General features: G+C 37.5%; 2 protein-coding genes across 8 annotated transcripts; both read left to right on the forward strand.

Moving 5' to 3' along the window:
- Positions 1-12,349: 12,349 nt before the first annotated feature.
- On the forward strand, positions 12,350-14,472 carry LOC112282876 (DNA-directed RNA polymerase subunit alpha, chloroplastic). Its single transcript, NM_001426579.1, has 2 exons — positions 12,350-12,793; positions 13,009-14,472. The coding sequence occupies exons 1-2, from the start codon at positions 12,512-12,514 to the stop codon at positions 14,077-14,079; spliced, it is 1,353 nt and encodes a 450-aa protein (NP_001413508.1). The 5' UTR covers positions 12,350-12,511; the 3' UTR covers positions 14,080-14,472.
- A 458-nt stretch (positions 14,473-14,930) lies between these two features.
- On the forward strand, positions 14,931-19,783 carry LOC112282877 (serine/arginine-rich SC35-like splicing factor SCL30A). 7 transcript variants are annotated; one of them, XM_024521007.3, is made up of 8 exons: positions 14,931-15,336; positions 15,837-16,036; positions 16,774-16,851; positions 18,106-18,270; positions 18,449-18,552; positions 18,770-18,815; positions 19,129-19,257; positions 19,423-19,783. In XM_024521007.3, the coding sequence occupies exons 2-8, from the start codon at positions 15,840-15,842 to the stop codon at positions 19,475-19,477; spliced, it is 774 nt and encodes a 257-aa protein (XP_024376775.1). In that variant the 5' UTR covers positions 14,931-15,336; positions 15,837-15,839; the 3' UTR covers positions 19,478-19,783. The 7 variants fall into 7 exon arrangements, with proteins under 7 accessions (XP_024376775.1, XP_024376774.1, XP_073390485.1 ...); XM_024521006.3 differs by having other exon boundaries at positions 14,931-15,271; XM_073534384.2 differs by having other exon boundaries at positions 14,931-15,235; positions 15,815-16,036.
- Positions 19,784-21,079: the final 1,296 nt, after the last annotated feature.

Genomic DNA, 21,079 nt, shown 5'->3' on the forward strand with positions numbered 1-21,079 from the left:
TATTTAGAGTCTTTTCCTAGGTTGTGATATAAAACACATTATATCTCGCCAACTATTCAAAGAAGAATACATCATTTTTGAAGGCCTTCATCCCTATTACGTCATGCTAAAGGTTGTATTAATTGTAATGTTTCATCTAGTAAGTCAGGAAATGATGGTTCTTGAGTTGAGTCCATCGATTGTTGGTTCTCTATCTCTTTGATGCCACAATTATATAAAAACTACAAACAAAGATGGGAAGTAGAATGCAATCTTTCTTAATTTGTAATTCACTTATAGTAGAGGTTTATTATCCTTCATCTTAGTTTTGATGGATATTGTTGATAAAAAGCTTCCATCATCTATGTTGCATTTGCAAGATTTTTTATTAACTCCCTTATGTGTTCACTAATATCATACCTGTGCTAATGGACAAGATATTCTAATTTATTTTGATGCCACTTTGAATCAAAAACTTCTTCTACTTCAAACTCTTTATTATTATCCACTTCTATAGGAGGATGTGGAATTAATCTTCTTCATAGTATGTTTATGGTCTTGTATGGTTTAAGAAGAGACACTTGGAAGACATGATGGATCTTCATTGACTCCAATAGATATAATCGACAAACAACTAAATTAATTTATCCACAAATAAAAAAAGATACAAGCCTGCAATAGTCTAACTTATCACAAGAACAAATAGACTTAATATTACGATGAAGTAATCATACTTTGTCACCTACATTGAATTGTGGTTATTTTTTTCAATATCAAGTCATGGGTGTTAATCATAATTGGCAAAGAAAGATGTTTGTTGCATAGAAGAATGCATTGTATTATTATAAGCAAACTCTAGTAATTACAAGAAGGTTCTTTAATCATCTTATTGATAATTCATGGCAAACCTTGAGTATTGCTTCAAAAGTTAGTTTATGCACTCTGTTTGTCCATCAATTTGAGGATGAAAGGCCAAAAAAATCTTTAAGTCTATCTTTAAAATCTTAAAAAGAGTTTTCTAAAATCTTAATACAAATTGAGTCCCTTTATCCAATATAATATCTTTCGGTAATCCATGATACCGATAGATATTGTTAAAAAAAAGCTTGGTAGTTTCTTCACTTGTGATAGATTTTGTGTATGGTACAAAATGTGCGAATTTTATAAAATGATCTATTATCACAAATATAGAATTATACAAGCCTAAGATTAGAAGATTTGTACTAAAATCTATAGAAATAGAAGACCATAGTTGTTCAAGAATAGGTAATGGTTAAAGAAGTTTATAAGATTGATAACTAGGAGTTTTTGACTTTGAACAAATGTCATATGATTGAACAAAGTCTTTTATAGCCTTCTACATTTGCGGCCACCAAAAATCTCTCGATATTAGCTCCAAAGTCTTATTGTATCAAAAATATCTTGTCGCTAAAAAGTTGTGATGTGCTTAAAAAATACGTAAACGTGCTTCTCTTTTTGGAACATATAGACATCTTTGAAAATAAAGTAAGTTATTCTTGAATTAAAACTTTAAAGTATCACAAGACTTAGAAGAAATATCCTTGATATCATGAATAAGAAGATCAAAAGACATATTTATTTGAATTTGTTTGAGATAAGTTGAATCAATAGTTAATATTGATTTTACTATTCAAAGATGAAATTATTTTGGCTTAAATAAAATTATCCTTTGTTGATCAAAAGGTGCATCTCTTTCTTTAGGTGTAAGATAAAAACATCTAAAAAGGGCATCAAACAAACCTTGTTGTTTTTTTGGCCGATATGTCATATTGAACTTGAATATTGACGTAGACATATTCTAACAAGCCTGGTAACAATTCAAAATACGTGTTGACATGAAATACTTGAAGTTTTTGTGATCCGTATATATAGTGACTAGATTGGATGTGCCTTCTAGATAATGATGCCATTTTTGAAAAGAAGCCACAATTACAAAAAATTCTTTATCGTATATCTTATAATTAATCTTGACTGCTAAAAATTTCTATGAATGAAAAGCTACTAGGTGAATTTTATCATCTATTCCCATTTGTGATAATATAGCATCCAAAGCAAAGTCTGATGTGTTTATTTTCATAAAGAATGTCTTGAAGAAGTCAACACAATACAAGATTGGTGTAGAAAGAAAGGTTATCTTTAAAGCTTCAAATGTTGCTTCTGTTTCTTGATTCCATTGAAGTTTGCCTTTACAAGTCAAATATGTAAGTAGAGCTGCAACTTGAAAAAAGTCCTTAATGAAAATCTAATAGTAGTTGGCAAATCCTAAAAAACATTGGACATCTCATACCATTTTTGAAATCTTCCAATCTATAATAATTTGAACTTTCTTAAGATCTATCATAAGTCTATTATTTGAAATAACGTAATCTAAGAAATCAACTTGAGTAGTATAGAATATACACTTTTCTATCTTAATATAGAATCCCACATCTCTTAATTTTTGTGATATATAATAAATATAAAATTTATATTATATTTTTATTTTTAGAATATATTAATATTAAATAATATAGATATGTCTAAATAATAGACCACAAAATCATCCAAAAATTCTTCAAAAACATCATTCATAAGCTGTTGGTGCATTTGTAAGTCTAAAAGGCATGACATTATATTCATAATATTTGTACTTGGTTTAAAATGCATTCTTCTATTTATCTCTTTCTTTGATGCATACTAGAATGTATACTCCTTGTAGATCTATTTTTTTTTTTATTGATTTTAGCTTAATTCAACTGATCAAAAAGTCCAAATATTAAAGGTAGTGGATATCTCTTCTTGATAGTAATCTTATTGAGTGTTAAGGATATAGTCCTTAGAACCTTGTAGAAACAAGTTTCTAGAACCTTCTAGAGACAAGCTTCTAGAACCTTCTAGAAGCAAGTCTCTGGAACCTTCTAGAAGCTTCTTAGTTAGTAGAAGATGTTAGGGACATAGTCCTTAGAACCTTCTAGAGATAAGTTTTTAGAACCTTCTAGAGATAAGTTTCTAGAACCTTCTAGAAGTAAGTCTCTGGAACCTTCTAGAAGCTTCCTAGTTAGTAGAAGTTGCTTGAAAAGCTTCCTAAATAGGAGTATATATTGGAATCAAGGCTAAAGAGTTCTTCAGTCTCGACAATACATCTCTTGGAGCTCTAGCTCACCTCTCTGGTGTTGTTCTTGTATTCATCTGATTAATCTAGTTCTTGCCAGTTCTTCTTGAACTTCTTGTTAGATCTCAAGTCTGTATTTCTGTGTCCGTGATAGTTTGTCGAGACTTCACTCACCTCAGATATCAAAGCTAGTTTCTTCTTTGTTAGAGTGTGGATTACCCCTCTGCTTGGAAGTGTACTAGCATTTTAGAGGTTGCGGATTATCCTCCTCTAAATTGATACTTCTTTTGTTACAATATTGGAGTCTTATTCTTCTTGAAAAGAGTGGATTATCCCTTTTCTTGAAGCTTTTAAGGCATTTTAGAGGTTGCGGAGTACCCTCCTCTAAACCAATATTGTCTTCTTGTAGAGTCATTTCTGTCCTTCTCTTAGAATGGCCGGGAGCCAAAACATTAGTATGACGAAAAGTTCAGAGTCCAAGTTAGATGCTATCATGAATGCCCTCGCTATGTTATCGCAAAGAACTGCAGAGATTGAAGGAGTTATGGCAAGGCTTCATAATGATGGAGCATCTGGGATGGCATAATCTAAGTTGCACCAACCTCAAATTTCTGTACTTGGAGAAGCAACTTTGCCTCAGGTTCGACAAGCACCACTGGTTCTACAACATAAGGAGCCCCAAGTTAGCCTTCCGGACAAGTTCGATGTTACGCGTTCCAAGTTTTGAGGATTCACCAACTAAATCAGGTTGATAACAGTTTTACAGCCCGAACGCTATCCAACGGAGGAGTCACGTGTTGGGCTTATTGGAACCTAACTTACAAGACAAGCTCTATCATGGTTTGCTCCTTTGTTTGTGAAACGATCGTCCATACTAAAAAACTTTGAAACCTTTTTGGAAGCGTTTGCGGAAGCATTTGGTGAACACGACAAGGTTCGATGGGCTACAACAAAGATCCGGTCACTACGACAAGGGATGCGTTCTACATCAATCTATGCATCGGACTTCAGGCAATTAGCATGCGACATCAATTGGGACGAAGAAGCATTGATGAGTCAATTCTATTGGGGTTTAAGGGACGATGTGAAAGATTTGCTGTTAACTCTTCCTCATCCGCAAACGCTCAACAAAGCTATTAGCCAAGCTGTGAAGTGCGATAACCGCCTATTCCAACGTCGCGAAGACCAACGTTCAAGACAACATACGGTTCGTCACATCCCAACTATGTCGGCAAGCAGCATGAATTCACATTCAGAGGTAGAAGACATGCAAATTGATGCGGTACGTGTCAAATCTCTTACTCTAGAAGAAAAAAAGCGGCGTATGGAAGAAGGTCTATGCTTGTATTGCGGTGAAGAAGGCCACAAAGTTGGAAACTGTCCCAAGAAGCAAAATCGATGTATTATCAAGACTAGGGGCATGTTTATTCAGGAAAACGAGGATGCCCAGCCACAATAGGAACCGTGCGGTTGGACAGTGAAATATCGCAACAACAACCAAGTTCCTTTCTTTCCGCTCAACCTACCCTTTGTTTTACAATCCCTTTGCTTATTGGCCTTCAGAAACTGAGAACTTTAGCATTATTAGATTCAAGAGCATCTGCTTGTTTCTTAGACGAAGAAGTTGCGAAGCGTCATAAGATCCCTTTAGTACAAAAATCCAAACCTATTCACGTTGAGGTCATAGATGGACGACCTTTATTGTCTGATAGTGTCACCCATGAATCAGAACCTATAGAAGTGATGTTTAAGGGCCATAATAGTCATATTATTTTCAATATTATTAGAACTCCATCAAATCCTATTATTCTTGGTCTTTCTTGGTTGGAAAAGCATAACCCATCCATAGATTGGAAGTTGCAAAAGATAACCTTTCCCACAAAACCACCCAAAAGCAAGCCTAATAGAAAACCCCGAATATAGAAATCCTTATTTATTGGAGCAAGAGCTTTTATAAGATCGTCCAAAGAAGGCACACCGTTTCTCATTTATGCGACTCCAACTACCGAGGTGAAGATCTCGACAGCAAGTATACCGGAGCAATATAAGGATTTTAAAGACGTATTTCAGAAGAAAAATGCCGACATGCTACTGGAACACAGACCATATGATTTCGCCATAGACTTGTAGGAAGGAGCACAACCGCCTTTTGGTCCAATCTACAATCTATCGCAGACGGAATTGGCGGAGTTGCGGAAGTACATCGACGAGAATCTAGCCAAGAACTTCATCCGTCATTCAAAATCGTCAACTGGAGCACCCATCTTATTTGTGAAAAAGAAAGATGGCTCATTACGGATGTGAGTGGACTATCGAGGCCTCAACAAGATAATAAAAAAGAATCGTTATCCATTATCCTTGATTTTTGGTCTTTTAGAACAACTTGGACGTGCAAGGATCTTTACAAAAATTGATCTAAGGGGAGCTTACAACCTCGTACGAATCAAGGAAGGAAATAAGTGGAAGACAGCGTTTCGTACAAGGTATGGCCATTTTGAGTATAATATCATGCCCTTTGGTCTTATCAATGCTCCAACGGTCTTTCAAAATATGATGAATGACATTTTTCGAGAGCACCTTGATGATTTTGTTATCATCTATTTGGATGATATTTTGATATTCTCCAAAAATGAAGAAGAGCATGAAAAACACGTTCGTTTGGTCTTGGAGAAACTACGTGAGCGAGGACTATATGCCAAGTTGGAGAAGTGTTTATTTCACTAAATAGAGATGGAGTTTTTGGAATTTGTTGCGACTACGGAAGGCTTGAAGATGGACCCCAAGAAGGTGGAAGCAATCGTGTCTTGGGAGGTTCTGAAGACGGTTAGAGACGTACAATATTTTCTTCGTTTTGCTAACTTCTATCGAATCTTTATCAAAAATTACTCTCAAGTTGCTACTCCTCTCACTCGGTTGACATGCAGGGATAAGCTGGAATGGGGACCTCTAGCAGAGAAGGCGTTTCAAGGCCTGAAGACCGCATTTACTACAGCTCCAAACTTGGTACATCCAGACTTTACAAAGGCCTTTTATTTAGAAACTGATGCTTTGGATTTTGCTTTAGGAGCTGTACTTGCATAAATGGGAGAAGACAAGAAGCTCCATCCGGTTGCATTCTATTCTCGAAAGTTCTTTGCTGCTGAAATCACTTATGAGATCCACGATAAGGAACTTCTTGCTATAGTGGATTCTTTCCAAGAATGGTGTCACTTTCTTGAAGGAGCTGCACATCTAGTGACTGTATATACAGATCATAAGAATTTGGAGTATTTTATATCGGCTCGAGTTCTAAATCGACGTTAAGCTCGGTGGAGTATGTTACTATCTAGGTTCGATTTTGTTATCACTTATCGACCTGGAAAGCAGCAAGGCCTATCTGATGCCTTATCGAAGAGATCGTATCTTGTACCAAAGGCTGGAGAAGTAGCATTTGATCAACAATGCACGACATTATTGAAGCCAGAGCAATTTTAGCTTTGCGCTACTATTTTGCCAATTGATGCTGACTTCCTGAATCAGGTACGTGCCGTGACCATTGAAAATTCAGTAGCCATTGATATTAAGCAGCGTGCCAATGACGACAAGTTCAAGGTGGAGGGAGATCTTTTATACTTTGAGGAGCGGTTATATATCCCAAAAGGACCAGCACGACTCCGAGTTCTTCAATCTCGCCACGATTTTCCAACTGCGAGACATTTTGGATTCAACAAGACCTTGGAGCTTATTTCTCGAGATTTTTGGTGGCCCCAAATGTGGAAGGATGTGAAAGATTTTGTCCTCTCCTACGACATCTGTTCAAGATCCAAGAATCCTCGACATCGCCCATATAGACTCCTACAGCCATTGTCGATTCCACGTCGATCATGGTCTTCAATTTCCATGGACTTCATCACGGACCTGCCATCATCGAACTCATTTGACAGCATCTTTGTCGTGGTAGATCGGCTTACAAAAATGGCGCACTTTGTCCCTTGCAATAAAACATCGTCCAGTGAAGTTACAGCAAGATTCTTTCTCGATAATGTGTATCGTTATCATGGACTACCAGATGATATCATATCAGATCGAGGAACCCAGTTCGTATCAAAGTTTTGGAGATCTCTCTTTGAGATACTTAAGGTGGATATCAAGCTTTCTTCGGCTTTTCATCCTCAAACTGACGGCCAAACGGAACGGGTGAACCAAGTCTTGGAACAATACTTACAATGCAGCATCAACTATCAGCAAGATAATTGGACCACATATCTGTCGCTAGCCGAGTTTACATATAATAACACCCTCCATGCGTCGACTCAATACACACTATTCTTTTCCAACTATGGGTATCATCCGAAGCTTGATTTATTGAGTCCATCAACAAATAACAATCCAGCAGCTGAAGGATTTGCAAAACAACTATCAAAGCTTCAAAATACGTTGAAGCTTCAATTACAATCCGCTCAAGAATCCTACAAGGCGTCTGTAGATAGATTTTGGAATCAAGCACCTACTTTCAAAATTGGAGATAAAGCATGGCTTCTTCGATGGAATATCAAGACCAAGCGACCATGTGATAAGTTGGACTATCAAAGATTGGGACCATTTATCATCCAGAAGCAAATCAATCCAATGGCGTACCGTCTGGAATTATCGGCTTCTATGAAGGTACATCCAGTCTTTCATGTTTCTCTGTTGGAGCCTTATCGAGAGTCGTCTTTTCCTAGAAGAGTGTAATGTCCGCCACCTAGTATTGAGATTGAGAACCACGAGGAATACGAGGTTGAAAAGGTACTGGGTTCATAGCGAAGGTGGGGCAAGTTGGAGTATCTTGTTCAGTGGTGCGGCTACGACATTAATGAGCGAACGTGGGAGCTAGCTAAAAATCTCGCCAATGCGCCGCAAAAGGTACAAGAGTTTCATCAACAACATCCTCATAAACCTAAGTCGGTTCGACGATAGCTTCTTTCTGAAGCTTGCTCACCCAAGAATATAAGAAAAGGGGAGAGCACCACCAAAATTCGTAGTTGATGTAGTTATTTTCTCCAAGATAAAATAGAATTTTTTCAGTAGCCATAGTTTGGTCTTCTGATATGGATAGCCAAGAGATACATACTATGCCAGTCAGATTATCTCAACGAACTAGCTCACGAAGGTGACCCCGAGATGAAGAACCACCTGCACCATGACGACGACGGAGGATACCAAGTAATCGATCACTGGTGATTGTATTTGAGTCCGAGCCTGCTTACGATGGTCAACCAAAAGGCATATTTGCAGGACAATTTCACAATGAAGACACGGAAGTTCATGCTTGGTCAGAAATTGAAAGAGTGGGCCACTACCATTGGCTTCAAGGGCCTATAAACCACTTACCTCGTGAACAACAGTTGGAGTTCATAGCAGACGTTATACGACAGATCTTCATTTTTTTCAGTTGGTACTGATTGACAATAACATTGCTTCTCAGAGACCTCGAAGCTAAAGGAGGGGGTGATGTTAGGGACATAGTCCTTAGAACCTTCTAGAGACAAGCTTCTAGAACCTTCTAGAAGCAAGTCTCTGGAACCTTCTAGAAGCTTCTTAGTTAGTAGAAGATGTTAGGGACATAGTCCTTAGAACCTTCTAGAGATAAGTTTCTAGAACCTTCTAGAAGTAAGTCTCTGGAACCTTCTAGAAGCTTCCTAGTTGGTAGAAGTTGCTTGAAAAGCTTCCTAAATAGGAGTATATATTGGAATCAAGGCTGAAGAGTTCTTCAGTCTCGACAACACATCTCTTGGAGCTCTAGCTCACCTCTTTGGTGTTGTTCTTGTATTCATCTGATTAATCTAGTTCTTGCCAGTTCTTCTTGAACTTCTTGTTAGATCTCAAGTCTGTATTTTTGTGTCTGTGACATTGAGTCCTTGATAATCAACACATATCCTTAATGATCCATCTTTTTTCTTTACAAATAAAATTAGAATTCTTACTGGAGATTTGAAATGGCATATGAAGTGTTAGCTAGATTTTCTTTAATATATTCGTTGAATTCAACCAATTCATTTTGTGATAAATTATAGATTGGTTCAAATGGTGGTTGTACTCTTTCTTAAAGGTCAATTGAGTAGTCATAGAGATGATATTTTGGAAGAGTATCTACATTCTTTTTTTTAAATATATGTTGAAATTTTTGATGTTGGCTTGGAATGCTATTTGAAATCTTTGTATTATTAGAAATGGATGTGGCATAAATGACACAAGGTGATCCTTCTTTTAGAACATTCAAGAAAGTTCTTACACCTACAAACACAAGTTTAATTATACTAGCCTTGTAATTTTTTACTTGATTAATTACATTCTTAGTTATATTTTTAGAAAAATTGAGAGTACAAGAAATCCAATCTACTGAAGGGTTGTATTTTACTAACCATAATAAGCTTAAAATGATTAGATTAGAAGGAGATTTAATAATATTAAATACCACAAAGCTATTATGACCATTAATTATTACTTCTATGGGAAGAATTTTGTGATTAACACCTCTAGAAGACAATAGACGACCATCTTTGATTTCTACATGAACATATTTAGTTTTCTTCATTTAAGATATGGTAAGTTTTTTAGCAAATTTTTCATTTAAGAAACATGCTAAGGCTTCTGAATTTAACAAAGTAGAGGCTTTTTAATATTTAGGTCTTAAAATAATATTTAATATAAAAGAAGGAGAGGATTTTGAAGAGAGAATAGGACTTTTATTAGGTATTGTACAAGGTTTCATCCGCACGATCCCTATTCTAGCTGGATAAACTTATTTTCTAATATATTATCTTCTTTGATATTCATACTCCTTATTTTATAATTGCGTGGCTTTTTTGGACAATGTTGAATAGTGTGCTTAGATTCTTCATAATATAAGTACAATCCTTTATAACAACAACAAGTCTTTTCATGTTTAGTAAGATGTTTGAAACGTACTACATGAATTTACATATCTTCTACTTTTGAATATATGTATTTAAGATGCGTTGGTGTTACCAATGAATTATAGTAATATTGAGGCGCACTTCTCCAACTCTCAAATTAAATTTCAAAAAGTCAATTGTCACACTTTATAGCAAATCAATTGCTTGAATTAATTTTTAAGGATCAAGTAAGTTGAGCATTAATTTCTTTACCTCATATTATAATCCATAGAAAAATTGGCTAATAAGAACAACATTATCTCACTTCATATTAATTGCAAGTTATTAAAATTATAAACCATGTAATATTACAAATTGATTGTCTTGTCTCAAAATATAGATCTTGTTGGTTGCAACACAAGTTGCATCATATTCTTCATACATGGATCAAAACTTTGCCAAAAAGCCTCCAAATTATTCAATATTAGATCTTGTCATTCAAGAAAAGATGAAAATCATAATGCTGAACTTGAAAGAAGTATACCAATGAATCTAACTTGTAATCCTAGAGTTGGATAACTTGAGAGTTGAAGTTCAATCACAAGTTGTATTTGATTGATAAATCCTTGAAACTTGGATCTTATGCCATCAAACTTCTCAATTAGGGTAATTCTTAGTTTTTTTATACTGGAAAGATGTTCTATTGTAAGAGAAGGGACATGATTTGGTACAGATATTGAAGCACCTCCCATCATATCTATATCTTTATTTCTTGCCATTCTTGTTACTTTTTGTGGTGATAAACTGAGTTGATGCATTGCAATCATTAACTCACTCAATTGCTTTTGCATTTGTGCCATTGCACTTTTCATTTCAATAAGCTCTATTATGATAATACTTAGAAAAAAAAATATCTAATTTTGCTCAAGGTCTGTAGAAGAGAAGATTAGACATCAAAGAAGATACTAAGAATAATATTAGTTTAAAAGAGGGTAATCCACAACTTTTAATATGCTTATGTCTTATCAAGAGAAATGGATAATCTACTTTTAATCAAAAAAAGACAAAGCTTTGATATTATAAGTGTACTCTTGTCAATCTATCAGGGACAAGAACTTGATGAAAGTAAATAAATAAGTATAACAAAATATAAATAAAGAAATATATATATTAAAAGGAAACTGGAATGATTATTGCCAAAAGACAAAAAAACTAGAAACTCTTGAATCTAAACTAGAAGCAAGAAAGGACTTGACAAGAGTGAAGAAGGCTTCATTTTTGCTTCTATATATACTATCTATTTAAAATCTATGTGGCAACATTCTATAGGACTTCCAAAAATGTGTTGTCTTTGTATGATATATATCTTGACTTATAAGGTAAGTTTTCTATATGGTCGCCACATAGTTAGCTTGTTCTGCAAGCTATTAATATATGTAGTACATGGATAGCTTGTTGACCAAGTTTCTAACCTACCAATCAACTACAAACACATGTATAGTCAAAAAAATGTCTAACAAGCTTCTAAGAAGCTTTTTTAGAAGATATTATGAAATTAATATGAAATTATATATATATATATATATATATATATATATATATATATATATAAATATATTTGAAAAAAAATATTTTTCAAGTCTCTTTTTATATATTTTCTTAAAATGACTCTAAGACAATGTAATTCAACTGTGATCTTTTCAAGCATTATAGTTTTAACAAAAAGAAATATTTATTAGCTTTATTCATTAATCTCCATCTTGTCATTGAAGTTGATCTTTCTAAGTAGTAGGTGACTAGATTGAATTATGAACCAATTGGCCTACAAGTGTCATAAAGACATGTGGTTTAGATCCTATATGAAGATAAAAAAAAATAAAAAAATTAATAGAATCCATGAAAATTCTTATACCTTTGTCAAATTGGTGATATCTTATCATATTTAAGGATACATTTGCTATTATCAAGAATATAGGGATATTCTTAATATTTGAGCATATTCAAGAAATATATATATATATATATATATATATATGATATTTTCTCTATAATCTATAACAAATTATGTTAACAAAACATACAATGTAAAGCTTAATGCATGTCAAAATTTTCTAAAAAGAAAAATTTAAAGGATTGTGAGGTCCAAGAAACTTACAGAAATGAAAGACCTAAATATTTTGAACCATAAGCCTCACATGTGAATGGATGCCTACACTAAGGGATATGAAACACTGATGCTCTTTGTGGATACCGAACCCAAAAAGGAACCAGTCATCACTTCTTTTGGATGAATAAAGTAACGAAGGATGGAGAAATGATACTTCATCCATCATCTCTCTCGTCGAGAGACTTTCTGGATAGGGTTGAGGGTTTTAGCCCTGATGTGCCTTCGCAAGCAGAGTTGCTCAGCGCTGGGGGAGATTCATGTCGTAGCGGGATTTTGCGCATTCAGCTCAATCCCCTACCCCTCGAGGCCGGATTTTGGAAGCCACGTTTGGGGCTGGAAGCATTGGGAGAATCGTCTCGAGTTGGTTGTGGGTTCGTTTCCTGGTGGCAATAAGCCATGGCAGCAGTCATGAGCGCTCAGGCTATGGCAGATGCTGTGAGGGTCGTCAGAGCGTCCATCTCAGAGCTGGGGAAGAGCGCGAAGAAGAGTGACGCGTTTTCCGCAAGGGATTTGAAGAGCAGGTCAGGGTTTACCGAGAGTGTGGATAGATTGGGGTTGGTGAATTTGCAGGTGCAAGCGAGAAAGAAGAGGGTGAGAGGATTGAGACTGGTGCCAACTAGAGTGGTCTCTGCTATAGAAGGTTCGAATTCTACGACAGCGGATGCTCCTGTCGACGAGGTAGAGAGTGTTATCTTTGCGCCTCTAAGGAATTCTCTTTGGGCATCCCAAATTACAGGAATCAGTTTAGGAGCTACCAAATGGTCTCGTATTTTTATGCATCCTTTATGATAGAAACGTTGTGTATGCTTTGGCCGACAATTTGTAGGTATAGTGTATCGCTTGGAATGAAAATGCTAATCAGTTGACTCCATGCTTATTTCTTGTGATTTTAGGACGTACTAGCTTGGACAAAAGCTTATCGAGCAGAGAATTCCACTGCAATTACTAGAGATGAAACTCTTAAAAGTAATGCGCAAAGTGCGCTACAATGGAAGTGTGTTGAGACGCAAGTGGAAGGTGAGCGTCTTCATTACGGTCGATTTGCTGTATCCCCATTTAGGTCTGGTCAAGCGAACACTGTTGGAGTATCAATGCAAAAGGCATTGTTAGGAGAAGTGGAGGGCGCAGCTGTCTCTTGCGCAACTTTCAAAAACGTGAAGAGCGAGTATGCTGCGATGAAAGGCGTCGAAGAAACACCGATGGACATATTGGTAAACTTGAAAGAGCTTGTGATCCGCAGTGACTCTGATGAGCCTCAGAAAGCAATCATCTCTGCAATTGGGCCAGGGCCTGTGACTGCTGGGGATATTGTTTTGCCTCCCTCTCTCGAGGTAACCGATCCAACTCAGCACATCGCTTACCTGACTAAAGAAGTTTCTTTAGACATTGAGTTGGATGTTGAGAAGGGCTGTGGTTACCGCATGGGTGATCATACCAAGTCTGGGGACGGACGCTTTTACATAGATTCTGTGTTCATGCCGGTTCGTAATGCGAACTATAGTGTTCATTCTTACGAGAGTGAACCTGACGTAACGCAAGAAATCTTATTTCTTGAGATATGGACAAATGGCAGTATAACTCCGGAGGAAGCTCTTCACGAAGCTGCTCGTTGCCTGATAGATTTATTTCTTCCCTTCTTGCATCCTAAAAAGAAAGAAGTTACTAACTCTGCTACGAAGATGCACAAGTCGTTCACCATGTCTCAGTTTAACTCGTCAGCCGAGATGAGTGCGAAGGAGGTCGATCTTAGACATGTTTATGTTGATCAGCTGCGAATTCCTTCTAAAGCCTACAACTCCCTTAAACGAGCTAACATCAATACTGTGTCGGATCTGCTGGACTACACACAAGACGACTTGCTGAGCATACCTAACTTTGGCAGGAAATCTGTTGATGATATTTTAGAAGCTCTTCAAGCACAGTTCTCCATCGACCTACCTGAGAACAATCCATTATGCAATTGAAGAAGAGCATTGTAATAGATCCACCGTGCAGTCCTTGTATCCGCAGGGAAGCATGCCGCCAAGTTGCCGCGGTATTACAAATTCGGTCTCTGGTATGGCTGGAGAAAGACAAGCCTACCAGTAAGGGCTACCAGTTTCAAACAGCGCTTTGCTTTTTGCGGGGACACAAGGGCCTTTTGAGGAAGAGAATGTTCTGGAGCAGGTGTTGTGGCTTAATAGTTTCAGCTGGTAGATGGCCTCTCCGTTATTTTGCAGAGCTTCTTACGTGCTTTAGGTAGAATTTTAGATTACAGGTCAAGGTGAGAGTTGCATGAGCAGTCGGACCTTCTCCGGATTCTTTGTAAACCAACACGTCGATGTTTAAGCAAGTTACTGGTGAACGCTTCCAAAGGATCTTCGGTTTCCTGAGACCATGAGCTTGGCAGAGACCAGTTTACCACCGCATTCTTTTCCTCTTTCTGTGTGTAATTTTGATGCGCTATTGTGACGTTGCTGGTTGTTTTATTGATCTATGGCTAGAATTCCTATCTTCAACAGGACTAGCAGGAGACCCGCATCTTTTGAAACCCCAAAAGTCGATAGAATTCACGAATGTTGCTCGTTAGTAGCGGAGTACAACCCAGTAAGGTAGCTTCCGTGCCCAGCAACTGCTTTGTCGCACAAACATTGCAAGCATTCCAAGCATTTCAAGATAGGAGAATTGGAAACACAAAGAAGAATGGACGAACGAGAAAATGGGCATGGACGAAGGCTGTTAATCTTTCACTTGTGCCTCGTCCAACAGAATGTTCAGGGGAGTCCAAAGGCCTTGAACCGCCTCAAAGCTCGTCGCTCATGGAGACTCTGTAACTACCGCGCTTCCTATCTCTGATGCTCCAACCTCCCCGCTCTCCATCACCGGGGATCACTTCTTTGCAAGTAGTTGGGTCTGGAGCAGTCAGCAGTGTGAAGCAATTCGCACTCTGTGTGTTCACGTGCTTTTCAGTTTGTGTACCTTGCACAGAGGATCCTATTCCGTTATATGTGTGTAGAGGTTTTGGTATTCTTTGCTGTGTGGCTGCATCGTGAAGCGCAGTTGCTACTCAGTTGCGTCACTTTCGAGAGTTTAATTGCTGTCGTGGTTTGACACCGTTGGAGCTTGGCTAACTCGAAGTTGGTACCAGAGCTTTACCTTTCAAGAAACGTATAAGAGGTTGTTTTAAGGCGACGTCGTGGTTGTATCCTTGGCTTTGCTCCTGGTGTGCTGTGTGTGTAAAGGTGTTGCTCATTGTGTTCTCATATCCCGAGACAATTTTTCTGCACCTTGTGGACGGTCCTTGTCCGCGTATTCACACACGCTGTGCATGGATTTAGTATTGCCTTCTCAATGTCTGCCTCGGTCCGCTGAGAAGTTCTTGGCAGTTACTGATTTACACGATCGTCACCTCTTGCTGCAAATGTAGGCAACTGTGCGATTGTCCATCCAATGTTAAAGGTTAGGTGTCTCTGAAACGGGCCACCCGCTGTCCTCATTCGGTTTGGCTGTATGCTTGGTTGATGGTTTGTTCCATCGGTCTGATCTGGTAAAGAGAGAAACCGTCATAACCAAGTTCGCATTCGTAACTGCTTAATTTAGAGTTAGTTTACGTCTGAAATCTGGCTTTAGGAGCCTATCAAATTTTCATGTCTTGAAGTGTTGTGCTGGGGGTATATGCCTCTTCTTGACTTTGTATATTCTATTAATCGGTTAATATAGTGGGCTATTCGTTTGGAGGTAGAGGATGGGAAGGACCAGGAGCCGGAGCTACAGTCCGATAGCACGGCGGGATAGAAGCCGAAGTCCAACCCGAAGGAGTCGTCGTCGGGACGCGGATGATGGAGGAATCAGAAGAAAGTCCTGGAGGGGGAGGGAGCTTGGCGGCCGTTATTCGAGTGCTCCTACCAGCCTTCTCGTTCGGAACATAGCTCGAGATTCCAGGCATCCTCATTGGACCCATCCTTAGAAATCAGCATTTATGGTCGACTCACCACGTTCGACTGTTTAAGGGGCATGTCTGGTGAAAGCACTTCATGTCAGAGAGGTCTTAGGAAAGCTGCATTTAGTCACTGAGAGTAAGCTTACACATTCTTGTGCACCGCAAATTTCAACATGGTAGCAAACCTCTTAATCTGTATATTAGATCATTACTTCTAATGATTTGTCATAGCTGCAGAAGTAGTTACCATCAGAAATGAGAAATGACATTCACAATTTCACCAGCCTTTGTTAGATATTTCTTTCGTCAAGATCAAATTATTTTAGAGGGTAATAAATTTCTGCGGCAGTGACAAGAAGTAGTCGAGGAAACACTTGAAATGTACGAGACGTTCTCTTGTTGATGGGTCGCTCGATGTTCGAGATCAATGGGTGTCGGAGATGTTAAAAACTGTAGTCCTTTATTTTGTGTCGTTCGAGCTCTTTCTTCTGTCTGTGTTTAGCAGGGGACTGTTGCAGTTGCACTCCAGCCAGAAACCCTTGTACCCGCCCTGAATTAGTTCGCTTGTATTGTGGATTGGTAACTTAGGGTATTGCGCCTTCAATTACACCGGGGCAGCAGCAAGAATCAACCATCTTTTCAGTCCCGGTTTTGTCCACTTTGTGAATGCGATCAGTGATGCTGATCCTAGTTCTTAAAATGTTTTGCGAACTTATGTAGGATATCTCACTGATTGCAGGCCAGAGGATGTGCGGATTCCATTTGAAAGATTTGGGCCTGTCAAAGACGTGTACCTTCCAAAGGACTACTACAGTGGGTATGTCTGCTTTTTCAAGCCAATACTTATTTGTATATGGAAAATTATCCTCGCTCGAAACCTACCTTATAGCCCGACTGGACGACAACTATTTCCGGCCTAGTAGAGAACATTTAATTCAGAGCTGCTGATGACTTTGATCAACGGCATCGAAATTAAGTCTGTTGAGTTTAAATATATCGGCGGTAGATAGTGCTGAAATCTGGAAGTTATGGCATCTGACATCAATCTTAACATGTTTCAAGTGGTGAAACATGTGAGGTACTCAGGGAACGAGGGAATAAATTGGGATTGCCGAATAGAGTTGCATGTTGTCCCAATTTGAAGGTTATGCATACGGGTCCTTGAATTGCTTGTGTATTTGGATGCCATTGGGTGGCACCAGTGTGGTACAGGTCTTGGAAGCCTTGTTATAAAAAGAGGTAGTAGAGAGTGTTGAACAACGACCAACAACCTTTTCTTGGAGAGCCTCGGAAGTTGGTCACAAGTATGGAGTCCCGTGTCTGAAGGTCAAGTGGCCAGAATATTGATTTTTTTTTCTTACCAAACTTATTTTGCACTTCAAGAATGTTAGATCTTGGGAAAGTTTTGAAGAAAGCCCCAAAAGCTCAAAGTGGTCCACCTAGGAAGACAGCAAGAGAGGGGCAACAGCAAGAGAGGGGGCAACAGCAGGTTGTCAAGAGATTGCAAGGCCTTCAGTCGAAGGAAGAAGAATGGAGGTTTTAATTCAAGAATTTTGAAGATAATATGATTGTTGTACCACTGAGAAGAATATACCTGTGCGAGGGTTGGTTGAGGTATGCTAACTAAGGCTTCTCTTTCTGTTCCTACATGGGGGACTGCCTTAGTGCCCAATGAGAGGACCAGCACCTTTTTTTGGCCACCTTCAACAGGCCACTCAACATTGCCCACTGGAAGTCCTTCCCTCTTCGTTTCGACACCTTAGCTTCCTCAGAATATGACTACAACGCGAAAACCACATTAGGAAGTCACACCAGCTCATTTGGGCGATATATGATCGTGGGTGGTAGATGTGAGAAACGGGATGTGTTCTCTCGACAATTCTGAACTGAATAACTTCGTAATTGGCTCTACAAGGTGGAAACTCGCAGCACTCCCTGAACCTGTGGTTACTTCAATACTCTCCTCGAAGCAGACATGCATGCCATGGCATTCAAGATCCTTTCACTTACTCTTGGCGCCATCAAAGATGCTCCTCTAAGCATTGCTAATGTGCTAGTGTTTCTTTTGCAGAGAGCCCCGTGGCTTCGGGTTTATCCAGTACCTGGATCCTGCAGATGCGGCTGATGCTCAATATCACATGGATCGACAGTTCATAGCTGGACGCGAAATAACTGTTGTGTTTGCAGAAGAAAATCGAAAGAAACCTTCCGAGATGCGAGTGAAGGAGCGTTCAAGGTGAGGAGATTTAATCATCATTGAGAATTCCCATGTACATACTTGAGAATGGTGCAACTTCAGATAATCAGCAAGAATCTTTTTCATACATGCTGATTATCATTACTGAAGTATATTTTTAGTAAACCATGCAGTGTAATCATGACACTCCTTACTAATTGAGTAATCGAGATTGCAGCACTCCAACTGGTCGAGGTTTGAGTCACGGACATGGTGGGAACCGAGGTGGCGGCTTCAATAGTGATAAGTATCGGAGACGATCCCCTGGTCGTCGCTTCAGATGTACGAACACATGAACTCCTGACGTTAAAATCCCTTTCTTTTGCTTGGAAAATATTGTGTTTCAGAGCAGAAATCATTGAAGTTACTGATAATGTTTACATAAGCCCTAGAAAGTTATATAGATTTCTGAATTAAGAACGTTGCGTTCTAATTCCACTTGAAAAGAATTGGTATTTTGGAGCTGTTGATGATAATTTATACATCTGATGTCTCACAGCTGTGTCGCCATCACGCTCGCCGCCGACTAGACGCCACTCCTCACGGTCAGTGATCTTAAGTTTCATGTCAATGAAACTGACCTTTACCTCACTTTTAATATTTGTGGGAATGTTTTTGAGTAAATCGCACAAAGAGGGCTGTAGGAACATCCTTTCACCACATGCTCCCCTTGGTGTGCAACTTGTTGATACTTTACTTTTAAGATCCATGTTTCAATGGTCAATGAGGACAGCAAAGACATTCCTATAACTCCATCATGGACAGAAATCTGTCACAACATAGTAATTTTATAAAGGTGAGAGGGCTCCACTCTTAAAAATGTTTCTCCTCGTAAAATAGACTCCGTGCCTTTTGCAGAGACCGGCTTGCTGGGCGTGACAAGCGTAGCTGCAAACATAACGCTTCTCCTCTTGGAAGCCCTGCTGCAAAGAGGTCATCAAGCCCTGACACTAATGGACAAGGAGCAGGAAAATCTTGGTCACGGAGGTATGTACCCAGAGTCTGTTTTAGTTCTCTAATGTGATTCGATCATTCTAAAGTAGATAGTATTAATGTAGTTCATAGTAATGCATTTTCAACGATGTGGTATTCGGTAGTATTCCTTCATGGCAAAAAAAACTGTGCTTAAATATGATCTTCGTTTAATTGCAGTTTATCACCAAGAACTGCCCGGTCTTCGCCATCAAAATCTGATTCTTTAGAATAGAAATGCTACAGTAGTTGATCTGCATAACGCTGCATCGATTATGGTACTCTCCAGCTCGTTATTGCAGACTATCCTTGAAGAATCAGTCATTAAATTGTAGACGATAGAAAGCCGCTTGGATATATCAAGTCCGGTGTAGTGTGGCAATCAACGTAAGGTATATCTTGTCACACTTAAGCTCGTATTCTGGTTATTAGACTAGGCTAATTAGAAATATGCAATTCCAAAAATTAATGTACTTCAAAATCGCTATACGTAATGAAAGTTACATCCAAGTCATGTGGAGAAGGTTATGTTACAATCAAATTCATTCCAATTGGTCCTCGAACTGGGTCAACTGTAAGGTAACTGAAAGAGAGATTTGATGAAACAAGAATAAATTTCTAATGCCCATTAAGCATAGCAAATCTACGAAACTAGTGAAGAAGAATACACTGTACTGGCAGGATTTATGTTGACAAGAGCAGCTTAACTCATGTGGTCACAACAATCACATGTCAAAACTCAGGGTTTATGATTGGTAGCAACCAATCCTATAATCATGGCATCACTTGTACAACAATTATCATTCGTGCACAGTAGTGCATTTAATCTAATTTTGAATATGAATAGTTGAGGATGATGACAATAGAAGTTCTACATCATCTCTAATTCTAATACTACTTGATTTTTGTGATCATGTTTCTTTCCATATGTATTTGAATTTGTATAATATGTAGAAGATCTTAATTCTTTTGACAAAGAGAATGAACAAGTAGATAGAGAACATATATAATAAAGATAGTTATCTGGACACCTAGCTTACTAGATTTTTAAAAAAATGTTTCAAATCTTGTCCTAAATAAAATGGTAATAAATAATAAACATGTTAAGTTATTAAATTTAAAAAACGAGATTATTTGTTAAAATAATATAATTTTTATTATCACTATAGATAATAACATATATTAAAATATTAATGCTCAAGTCTTCAACTATACCATTTTTTCAACTCTATTTTAAAAAATTGAGTATTTTTGCATTTTGACTTAAAATTACAATAATAAATTATATAAATTATATTTTTTTAAATTAAACTATTTTTTTTTGTTAATTTTACATATTCCAAGTACTTACCATAATTGAAATTAATACATCTAATAATTATTACTTAGTCTTAATAAGGTGCAATAGAATAAGGTCTTATTATTAGACAATAAATACTTCTCACAACTTATAAAATAGGAAGTTAGAGCTTTATCATGAATTCTTTTATAATGCTTATAGAATAAATTATATTAAGTCATTTATGTATTAGATAGATGAACTTGACCACTATAAATTGTTATAGGCATCTATTATTTAAGTAAATAGAAATAAATAAAAATATGCAAAATATGTAGAATATATTAGATAAATAATATTTATCTTAACAAAATTTCTAAAATATATATATTAGATCTTGAGTTTTCTATAGAGATGTCATGTGGCCATTGAAACTTATTTCATAATTTCATACTTTTAAAAAGTCTTCTTGAAAGCAATCTATAACTTCTTATTTAGGCCATAAGTCTTGTGGTTTTTAAAAAGCTTCTTAAAGGCCTTCTTAGTAGCTAATATATA

Source organism: Physcomitrium patens, chromosome 5 (genome assembly GCF_059467195.1).
Source record: "Physcomitrium patens ecotype Gransden chromosome 5, ASM5946719v1, whole genome shotgun sequence".
Lineage (NCBI taxonomy): Eukaryota > Viridiplantae > Streptophyta > Bryopsida > Funariales > Funariaceae > Physcomitrium > Physcomitrium patens.

Excerpts from the sequence above, each read along its gene's own strand:
- LOC112282877 (XM_024521007.3), top strand. The coding sequence starts at position 15,840 with ATGGGAAGGACCAGGAGCCGGAGCTACAGTCCGATAGCACGGCGGGAT. Across the intron at positions 16,037-16,773 it reads AACATAGCTCGAGATTCCAG|GCCAGAGGATGTGCGGATTC; the intron begins GCATCCTCATTG and ends CACTGATTGCAG. Across the intron at positions 18,553-18,769 it reads CCCTGGTCGTCGCTTCAGAT|CTGTGTCGCCATCACGCTCG; the intron begins GTACGAACACAT and ends GATGTCTCACAG.
- LOC112282876 (NM_001426579.1), top strand. The coding sequence starts at position 12,512 with ATGGCAGCAGTCATGAGCGCTCAGGCTATGGCAGATGCTGTGAGGGTC. Across the intron at positions 12,794-13,008 it reads CGGATGCTCCTGTCGACGAG|GACGTACTAGCTTGGACAAA; the intron begins GTAGAGAGTGTT and ends TTGTGATTTTAG.